This window comes from Hippopotamus amphibius, chromosome 1 (assembly GCF_030028045.1).
Source record: "Hippopotamus amphibius kiboko isolate mHipAmp2 chromosome 1, mHipAmp2.hap2, whole genome shotgun sequence".
Lineage (NCBI taxonomy): Eukaryota > Metazoa > Chordata > Mammalia > Artiodactyla > Hippopotamidae > Hippopotamus > Hippopotamus amphibius.
This window is the reverse complement of record NC_080186.1, coordinates 185,830,387-185,841,692: the sequence shown is the minus strand read 5'-3', so window position 1 is coordinate 185,841,692 and position 11,306 is coordinate 185,830,387. Positions and strand designations below refer to the sequence as shown.

Sequence of the window (11,306 nt, the reverse complement as noted above, 5' to 3'; positions counted from 1 at the left end):
GGTAAACCCAAGCACATATGGGCAGCTTATCTTTGACAAAGGAGACAAGAATATACAATGGAGAAAAGACAGCCTCTTCAATAAGTGGTGCTGGGAAAATTGGACAGCAACATGTAAAAGAATGAAATTAGAGCACTTCCTAACACCATACACAAAAATAAACTCAAAATGGATTAAGGACCTAAATGGAAGGCCAGACACTATAAAACTCCTAGAGGAAAACATAGGCAGAACACTCTATGACATAAATCAAAGCAAGATCCTTTTTGACCCACCTCCTAGAATAATGGAAATAAAATCAAGAATAAACAAATGGGACCTCATGAAACTTAAAAGCTTTTGCACAGCGAAAGAAACCATAAACAAGACAAGAAGACAACCCTCAGAATGGGAGAAAATACTCACCAACGAATCAATGGACAAAGGATTAAACTCCAAAATATGCAAGCAGCTCATGCAGCTTAATACCAAAAAAGCAAATAACCCAATCCACAAATGGGAGAAAGACCTAAATAGACATTTCTCCAAAGAAGACATACAGATGGCTAACAAACACATGAAAAGATGCTCAACATCACTACTCATTAGAGAAATGCAAGTCAAAGCCACAATGAGGTATCACCTCACACCAGTCAGAATGGCCATCATCAAAACATCTAGAAACAACAAACGTTGAATAGGCTGTGGAGAAAAGGAAACTCTCCTGAACTGTTGGTGGGAATGTAAGTTGGTACAGCCACTATGGAAAACAGTTTGGAGGTTCCTTAAAAAACTACAAATAGAACTACCATATGATCCAGTAATCCCACTACTGGGCATATACCCAGAGAAAACCATAATCCAAAAAGAAACATATACCATAATGTTCATTGCAGCACTATTTAGAATAGCCAGGACATAGAAGCAACCTAAATGCCCATCAACAGCTGAATGGATAAAGAAGATGTGGCACATATACACAATGGGATATTACTCAGCCATAAAAAGGAATGAAATGGAGCTATATATAATGAGGTGGATAGACCCATAGTCTGTCATACAGAGTGAAGTAAGCCAGAAAGAGAAAAACAAATACTGTATGCTAAGTCATATATATGGAAGCAAAAAAAAAGGAAGGTACTGATGAACCCAGTGACAGGGCAAGAATAAGGATGCAGATGCAGAGAATGGACTGGAGGATGCGGGGTTGGGGGGGCGGGGCTAAGGGGAAGCTGGGAGGAAGTGAGAGAGTAGCATAGACATATATACACTATCAACTGTAAAACAGATAGCTAGTGGGAAGTTGCTGTATAACAAAGGGAGACCAACTGGATGATGGGTTATGCCTTAGAGGGCCAGGACAGGGAGAGCGGGAGGGAGTCGCAGGAGGGAGGGGATATGGGGATATATGTATACATACAGCTGATTCACTTTGGTGTACTTCAAAAGCTGGTACAAGAGTGTAAAGCAATTATATTCCAACAAAGAGCTTAAAAAAAACCAGGAGAATAAAATAAAATAATAAAATAAAATAAAATAAATTAAAATGTGTTAGGTTTAGCACACCAGCGAAGGTACATCAAACCAGTCCCACTACTTTGTAGGTGGGAGCAACAATGCCGCTTGCCTCTTCCTCTCCATCCCATTTCGAGTCCTATTTCTGAAAGGAGCTCACATGCCTCTCTTCACCCAGTTAACAGAAGCGGGGGCGGGTGTGGGGTGGGGTGGGCGCGGCCCCGCGGCCCCGCAGCCCCGAGCAGCAGCTGCTCTGGCCGCCGCCCCGGGTGTGGCGCAAAGCAAGGGCGGGGGAAGGAAAGGGGGCGGTGCGGGTGGGCGGGGCGAGGAGAGGGATGCAGGGAGGGAGCGGAGGGACGCGTCGATTCGCCCGCCCCCCGCTCCAGTCACCCCGCTCTGCGGACACCCGGCACTAGAAGCAGCCCCGGGCGGCGGTGGCACTACGGTCCCCGCCATGTCTGCAGCCATGAGGCAGAGGTTCGACCAGTTCCTTCATCAGAAGAACTGCATGACTGACTTCTTGGCCAAGCTCGAGGCCAAGACCGGCGTGAACCGGAGCTTTATCGCACTCGGTGAGTGCGGAGGCGCGGCCCATGGGGTCCTGCCGTTTGTCCGGCCCGAGAGCAGCTATCGCATCCGCTGCTGGGGAGGCCAGCGGGGACCGCGGGGTCGGTGCAGACTGGGCGAGCGGCATCCTCGGGGACCGAACTGGCCGCCTGGACAGGCCAGGGGCCAGAGACCTCGCCGGAGGCAGCCTGGCGGCGGGGCGCCCGGGGTGTGGGGACAGGCCGGCGCTGACGTGTCTGTCCCGCGGCAGAGCGCCGAGTGCTAGTGGCCGCGCGCAGGGCTGGCGCCGAGTTGCGGGGGCCCCTGCGGGAGGGCGCGCGGCCCCGGTGGCGGAGTACCGGGTCCTAGCCAGACCCTCCACGGAGCTCGGCGCGGGCAGGCGCGGGAATCCCGGCCTCTCCAGACCCTCGGGGAAGGAAGTGGGATTCCTCCAGCTGGTGCGCAGCACAGCGTGGGGCCCCTCGCGGGAGGGACGGTGGAAGGAAGGGCACAAAGGTGGGGCCTGCCCGGTATCCCCAGATCGAAGGCAAAGCCCGGAGAAGACGCAGGCTCAGCCTTGGTGCGGTTTGTTTTCCTCCATCGCCTAGAACAGGCCAAGCCTTGCCGTGTGGGCGGGGGCTGCCTGGTTGGAGTGCCTGTGTGCCACCCGACCCGCTTCTCTCCTCGTGTCTACAGGTGTCATCGGGCTGGTGGCTTTGTATCTGGTGTTCGGTTATGGAGCCTCTCTCCTCTGCAACCTGATAGGATTTGGTTACCCAGCGTACGTCTCGTAAGTGTCTCTCCCTGGCACCTTCCCTTCCTTGCCTTCATTCCCCTTTGCCCATGCAGAGCTGTCCTAGTTACTGTACATCGCCATTCCCCTGGGAGACTGGTCAAAAGATCAGAAAGTAGTAATTGATTGCTTTAGGTTACACATTTTAGAGCCTTAACGTGACACCTTATCTCCCAATGACTAGCCGAAATGTATATTTCATCAGATTATCCTGGCAGGGGTGTGTGCCTTCTAACAGCTGCACATATGAAAGGCAGACAAAGTCAACATTTACTTGGGGAGATCTCAGTGGGTAGAGAACCGATTCCTTCTCTCTAATAATTATATCAACGTGTATTTAACCTTATATTTATGTACCTAGTAAAACCCCATCAATTAGAGCTTCCTTAATTCAGAGTTAATGTTATTTCAGACACTAGGGAGAATTTTGGCTTCTTGATATGAAAAAGGCTGACCACTTATTACAGGCAAACAGGAAACACCCTGGTATAAAAACAAAAACATACCGTATAAAATACGTCCCTAATATATCTTCTTCGTTATATAAATGACCCATTTATATAATTAATCTAAATTACAAATGAATCATCAGATTACGATCTGACTTTACTAGTTGAGGCTGTTTTTACTTTATAGTGTATTTAATTTGATAATATTCTACAATTTCATTTTTCCATTCAGCCAAATAGGAATTAGTCTTCCCCACAAATGAATTTTGCTTTACTCTACAGCTCTTCTCAAGAAAAGCTGGTGGGTTTTACTTTCATCGAATTGGTGTGTTCAACTTTCCTCAACCATAGGGATAAAAATAAAGGAAGAAAAAATTTCAGCTGGAAGGCAAAGACACCAATAACTCATTATTAACCTGTGTCTATCATAGGCCAGGCTAGAATTTAATACATGACTATAAAGGGGAAATGTGTTTTAGAAAACGTTAGTTCTGACTTGAACAATTAAATCTAAATTACATAAGTAGTAGTTATTGAATTAGTCTGGTGCAGATGCTTAATGGCTCCAGAAGAATCTAACTATATATGGGACACTACTTGCTTTTGATTTGGAGATCCTCTCCAGCATTATCTGCTAAAGTACCATCCACACTGTTTGTGTATACACAATGATTCTGAAGACAGACCAGAAAAACTGGTTTGACTTTCAGATCAATGAAAAAGTTATAAGAATAGCAGTCCTCCATAAAATAATACATGGTGTGATAGAAAGTTTGTAGGCAACACTGATTCAGAATGGCTCCCACATCACTGTGTCTGTGATAATGGACAAAATAACCAGGTAGAACATTACTTGTCTTCTGTTTGTGTATTCTACTCATAAGAGTTCTTTTGATAAAGATTTGAAGCATTTTTCAAGTTTGTGCTTTAGATGTTATTGATCACATTTAGTAACTGCCTAGCTACTTGAATTGTTTTGAACTAGGGAAGACTATGGATCTTTAAAAATACTGAAGAGAAAATAAATAAATAAATAAATAAATATAAAAATACTGAAGAGCATAAAAAAGTCTTTTCTACATCAGTGCCATTTGGTGCATAATCTTGTGAGAAACAGAACCTTGTCTGTTGGTGTGATTAGATCATTGGTATGGGCTTTAGAAAAGTAAAAAATCTGTTTCTGGGTGGAATATGTAGATCCTTGTGTGTGGAAGTGGGTGTGACTAAAGGCAGACAGAACTTGAACATGCTTTTCTTTGACCTAGTGAATTAATTCCAGCAGGAGCCATTTTTAAAGTCATATTTTAAAATAATTTCAAGCAAGTCAATCTCAGTTTTTTATCATTTGTTTGAAGTCATTCTTTCATTCATTTTCTACATAGTTAATTGAATATTATTGGCTCTTCTTATTTACAAGAAGCTAAATGTCCCTGTCTATTGCTAGGAATTCTGTGAAATAGTAGAGATGGTCATGTTTCTGAGTAGTTCAGGTAAGTGGGTTTTATATATTTTAGAATTCTTCTAAATAGACACACTTTAGTTTCTTTTCTGAGTATTCTGAGGCAAAGTCACATTTGTAGTACTTTTTAATAGGACTTGAAAGAGTATTAAAAATCTAATAAAGGGGATTTAATGACAAATAAAAATTCAGGAAATAGAGTATCTAGATTAGTATTTATTTATAGGATGCCTCCTTTTCGTAGACCCAACTCTTACCTTTAAAATGAATACAAGATCCTATTATCATAAGGGAATTAAGTGAAGGTTGGTCTCTATGGGTGCTTGGATTTTTCACTAAAACAGTGCTTCTCAGCCTTGGCTTCCCCTTGGAATTATCTGAAGAGCCTTAAAAAGTACTGATGTCTGGGCCCTATGCCCAAAGATTCTGATGCAATTGGTCTGGGGTGCAGCCTGGGTTTTGGAATTTTTAAAGGAGTTTCATGTGAAGCCCATGCTGAGAAGCCGCCGTGTAGAGCTGTAGCATAACCTGTGTTTGTTACACAAGTTCTGCAAGGGGTGAAAGGCTCGGAAGCACAGCCTGCTGACCCTGGGAATAGTCCAGAGGCCCACCTGGCTTCTGCTTTTTGAAGGAGGTTCAAGGAGACATGGGATTGTGTGCACAGTAAAAGCATACAGACCCCCAGTTAGTAAACATTCAGGCAGTCACTGTTACATATGTCCAATCAAGTCTGTTCATTGCTTAACCAATGTGATTGTATAATTGTCAGAAAGTCCTTAAAATGGTGCTATTAGTAGCACCTAAATCAGTGTTACTTAAGACGTGATCTGTGATCACTTGAATTGTTCTCCTTGTCTCTTGGCATTCTCCCCAGCCCAAGTTATTCTTAAAAATACAGGTTTGGGGACTTTCCTGGTGGTCCAGTGATAAAGAATTCATCCTGCAATGCAGGGGACCCGGATTTGATCCCTGGTCAGGGAACTAAGATCCCACATGCCACAGGGCAACTAAGCCTATGCGCCTCAACTAGAGAGCTTGCATGCTGCAAACTACAGAGCTCATGCGATCTGGAGCCTGCGTGCCACAACTAAAGAGAAGCCCACGCACCTCAGTGAAGAGTACATGCTGTAGTGAAGAGCCCACATGCCACAACGAAAGATACCACATGCCGCAATGAAGATCCTGCGTGCTGCAACTAAGACCTGATGCAGCCAAAAATAAAAATAAATAAATTAAATTAAATTAAAATATTTTTTAAAAAAATAAAAATACAGGTTCATCTATTTAGCAAACATCAAATGCCAGCCATGCACCAGACACTGTGGCAGCACCTCAGATACATCAGGGACTGAGATGGACATACTCGTCATCTTTGCATGAATAGTCTATATGGTCAACTGCAACACATAGTAAAGTAGTGACAGTGTGGTGAGCCCTCCACGGAACACTCACAGGGAGCTGTGGTAGAGATTAACAGGAGGGACCTGCTGCAGATACTTAGCTACTATTCAAGACTTGAGGGATGAGAAGGTGCCAGCTGAGAGCAGAGCCAGGCAGAGGGAGCAGCGTGTGCCAGGCCCTGGGGCAGCAGGCGCTTGCGCTGTTGGAGGAACTGGTGCATGGGAAGCTCTGAGAGGGAAGAGGGACGAAGGAGGACCAGGGAGGGACAGGTGCCATCAGGCACGTACGGCGGCTGGCACACCAAATGTGCATTTTATTCCAGGTAGTTGTAGGGAATTTGCTTGTTTTCTGAATGCCGTGGCTGGGTTCTAAATAGGAGGTGACATGTTACGATTTACATTTTGAGGTCATTCTGGCTGCTGTGATCTGTGGAAGGAATTGGCCTTCCTGCCAAACTGTCGCTAATCCCTTCCTTTCTCCCCTTTCAGCTTTTGCTCCTGCTGCTTCCCCTCCTTGAGCCATCAGAGAGTGGCCCACCCATTGTGCTTAATGGTCAGTGTTGGGCTTACAGGCTGCAGGGTGCAGAAATAAAATTTGGAAAAGCTCATTTGGCTTCCTAGCTTTTCTCGTGACCTTGGGAAATCTGTGGACGGGGCTCAGGTGCATTTGGCTTCGCGCCAGGTCTTGGTGTGTTGGGGCATGTAGACAGCTGGAGGCCTGGCCAGCTCTTAGGGTAGCGCCTTCCTACTGGTTACTCTTTTTTTTTTTTTAATTGGATTACTGGTTACTCTTATTATATACTCTTCCTGTGTATATAATTTCCCTCTGAGAGCAGGGCCTTCAATCTTTTACCTCTGTTTCCAGGCTTTTTGGCCACCCTGTATAGGCAATTTGAAATCTAATTCCAGCCTTCTCATTATCAAGAGCTGTTGACAGAATGACTTTAATCTCCCTACTTCCTTCTATTTCTGATAAGAGAAGGCAGACTACTGGATAATAATAGGAACATTTATTATTACAGTAGACCTGCCCCATTTTTTGCTGAGATAATTCCCATGCAACCCTTTTAAAGTGTACAATTCAGCGATTAGTATATTTATAAAGTTTTGCAACCACTTTCCAAAACATGTTCGTCACCCCAAAAGGAAACCCAGTACCTGTTATCATTCATTCCCCATTTCTTCTACATCCCAGTCCTCAGAAACCAATCTACTTTCTGTCTCTGTGTATTTGCCTGTTCTGGACACTTCATACAAATGGAATCATATAATACGTGGCTTTTGTCTGGGTTGGCCCTGCTTTTAATGACACAAAAGCAGGTCTTTCTAGAGATCTCTCAGGAGTGTGTGTTGTGCTGCACCATCACACACAGTCGGAGCCCGAGACCCAAGGTAACCTCTTCCAGTGGTCCTGGAATGGGGGGCTGTTCCTGTCCCCACTTCTGCATTCGAGTGGATGTACGAGGCAAAGTCTAATGACTTTGTTTTCTATTTTTATCTTGGCCCTGTAGAGAAGGGAAAGGAGGAGGGTTTGCTTTTTGTCCAACTCAGCAACCTTTTGTTTAAAATTTTATTAAAACATCTATTACTTTTCCTCTTTTTTATTTCATATTTTTCTTAAGGATCAGGTGACCACCTTCCTGGGACTATTAGAGTTGGGTCTTAGAGATCAAACATGTAGTCTGATTACCTTTCAAAAGATCCAGGGACAGAGAAACTTAGGTTTTCCAAGGTCATACAGAGGCTAGACTTGGTCTGGAGCTTTCAGTTACTACACAGGAATGTGAAAGCACAATTAGGCATATTTTAGTACCAAGCTTGAAAAGATTAACTATACTTAGAATCTAGCATTTTAATGTCTATATTTAATCTAATGTTTGGCAACACTTTTCAAATCTCATACCCACTTCAGTGATGTGTCATTTTATCTTCTGTGTGTTCTCAACCAGCCCATTTTAAGCTTTTCTTATCAGTACAAAGAGTGTTACTGCTTTTAGCTCTTTGCAGGACTGCTGCGCACCTGTGGAGCATTTAATTTAATAAACACTTAAATATCTCTAAGCGCTTTACAAATATAGCTCATTTAATTCTCATAACAACCCTGTGTTATAGGTATTATGATTACTCCCATTTTATAGGTGAGGAAACAGAGAAAGAGAAGTAACTTGATTAAGGTTTTGTATCAGTAGATGGTAACACTGATATTTAAATCTAGGGAGTCTGGCCCCAAAGCCCTTGTTTTAAACTTTTTGTTATGTTGCTTCCAATGTGGCTCTTTGAGTGTCCCCCAGATAAATGCCATAACTTTATATGAGATGAAAGTTAACTTTTTCACTTTTTCTTTTATTAATTTGACACTGTCACTACAAATACATGACCTTCAAGCAATGTATTTCTCAAATAAGGTACTGCCATCCTAAATCATGTATCTGCACATATAGTCATTTGCAGTGTTTTATGAACATGAATTAGAATATATTACTAACAAATTCTTTCTCTTGTTAGCTGTAATATAGCACTGATTTACAACAGCAGCAATATAAATCAGTATGTGCAGAGACCTGCATTCCCATCTGAAGATGGCATACTGCATTGAATCTCCTGAGGGAATGAAGCCTTGCCTTTAGTTCTTTGCCAGGAGGCAACGAATCTCATGGGGGAGATGTTTGGGGATGGTCCCTATGAGGTCAGGTCAGAAAAGGGGATTGTGAGGGGGAGTATTTGAAGGAAACACAGGTCAAAGTAACTACAAGAATTGTAATGCAATCAACCACAAGTAAAAGCTACAGCATCTTAGCAAATGATGCACAGCAGATAACATGAGGGAATAAAGGTTTAAAAGGGTTGAAATCTACTTATTTACAGTTTGCAATGGCAGACTCCTGAACAGAGGTTTACTACCCGGAGGAGAATTTGGGCATGTCGCCATGGTGTGACTGACAGTTCTGAACCACTTTCTGTTTCGTAAGAGCAAGTCATCTGAAGCAGAGCTAGGCTTCCCTAATAGTGCTGGAGGATGTATATTTGTGGTTCTTTTCATAGACTCATTAGTAAGGGGTGTATGTTTTCTTGTGTTTTTTAAACAACTTGTAATTATCTTTTTTTCTTTTTCTTTTTTACTCATGAGTGCTTGGGAGCAGATATATTTTCTACTAAGCTGCTTATGTTCCTATTCCACGAGCTTTTCTCTGCAACTGTGTCCTTTGTTACGAGTGCCGCAGGGCAGAGTAGCGCATGCCCACACTTTCCTTCCCTGGGTAGCGTGAAGCACATGCACATATTCTGGCCTACTGGGCATTTAGACCAAAAATATGACTGGCATGCTGTAAATGTTGCTTTAAGCAACACTGCAGTTGTAAACATTTAAACATTTACCTTTCTCAGCTTTTTACTGATTGTGTTTTCACTTAGTGTTATGGCTAGTGTAGCTGAACTATTTTAAGATGAAGGAGTTGTGGAGAAAACTGAAAAACTAATAAAATATCCATATAGCAACCTGTGAATATTTTGTAGATAATTACAGCCAGCATTTTGATTATGTTTTTTTTTTTTTCCCCTTTGCCTGTGTCATAGAGAAAAGAAAGTTTTGAAGAGCAAATAAGATGAGTGATTTAAATGATTTATTCATGGTCTAGTTTCTGGGCTCTAAAGCAGTTGTGGAGGGAGATCTCATTCCTAAGACTCTGTTCTGGAGTGTTCCCTAGGAACTTTAATGAACTTTTTTTGTTTTCTTTATGGAGGCCCTGGAGATAGGGTCTATTTGTCCTTCTGAGCTGCCTTTCTCTCCCCTCTGTCCCAGAGCTCTCTTTTTTAGGACTTTGAATGAGGACTCTGTTTTTCAACTTAATATCCTCAGACAGTATTTAAGACAAGTATAAATATGTATGGGACATTTTAAGGTATTTAGTGCCTATCAGTAATATTACCAAGTAATTAATTTTGAGAACAATAAATTAGTATAGCAGAAGTTTAAAAACAATTTCAAAAATGGCTAATGAAATTACTTTTGTAGCAGTCGAAATATAAGCAAGGGCTGCAGAAACCCATCCTGACTGCATTCTAACACTCCCTGATTCCTGAGTGTAGAGCTATCGTCCATCCCTCTCACATGGCCACTGTATCTATCCTGTGGCTTCTGATAGTTTGACCAGGTGATCTAGGGAAGGGGTCACTTAATATGTCAGAGGTAACTCTAGACTGCTGTCTGCATCTTGACGTGGCCCTCTTTTGTCTGGGAAAGGTCAGTTTAGGGTGTTCCTGTGCAGGTTGTGAGGGTGCTTGAGCGTGTAAGTTAAATTTTCTGATACCATACCTGACATAGAGATCGTATTTACAGAGGCATCAATTTTACTGACAGAGTTGTCCCAGTAGGATTTGCATCTGTTTTTTTGTTTGCTTGTTTATTGAAGTATACTTGATTTGCAATGTTGTATTAGTTTCTGGTGTACAACAAAGTGATTCAGTTTTACATATATATATTCTTTTTCATATTCTTTTCCATTATGGTTTATTACAAGATATTGAATATAGTTCCCTGTGCTATACAGTAGGATCTTATTGTTTGCACGTGCTGTTTTATTGCTTCAGGCTCTCATCTTTTTTAACTGTCTGTCAGATAGTCTAATGCATTCTGTTTTGAGTTATAAAATGTCAGCTAGGAGAGGTCTTATAGATCAAGCTGCTGGGGCTATAGCCACCTTTAACAGATTTGGAAACCAAGGAGACAAAGTGAAGTTTTATGACTCAGGTCACCAGTCTGTTGAGGCAAAGCCAGGCGTACGTGTAGGGGTGCCTGACTCCCCTAGCCTGCCCACTGCCAGCATTCCTCATGCTTTATATTCGACTGTGACTGAAGCTTCCATTTTGCATTAAAAAACAAAATGGTACACAGTTGACAAATAAGATCCCTATAATTAAACACTAAAATATTTGACCACTAAATAATTGCTTTTGGTTTTTTTGTAATTCAATCTCCATTAGAGATGTTTATAGACTCATCTTAAAATGCATTTGCCTGTGAATTTAGCTTATTGGTCATTTTATACTATAGGAGAACACTATTAAAAATTAAATGAGCATGGTATATTTTTCCATTGTTCTTGTATAGTCATCTTAGAAGATACTGGGTTGGCCAAAAAGTTCGTTGGGGTTTTTCCATAACATCT

General features: G+C 42.3%; 1 protein-coding gene across 1 annotated transcript in view; it reads left to right on the top strand.

Moving 5' to 3' along the window:
- The first annotated feature begins 1,822 nt into the window (after positions 1 to 1,822).
- REEP5 (receptor accessory protein 5) overlaps positions 1,823 to 11,306 on the top strand; it is a 41,441-nt gene continuing 31,957 nt past the window's right edge. Inside the window, exons 1-2 of the mRNA XM_057737619.1 lie at positions 1,823 to 2,066; positions 2,737 to 2,830. Coding sequence (XP_057593602.1) covers positions 1,949 to 2,066; positions 2,737 to 2,830 — 212 coding nt within the window. The 5' untranslated portion in view covers positions 1,823 to 1,948. The remainder of the gene's footprint in view (positions 2,067 to 2,736; positions 2,831 to 11,306) is intronic.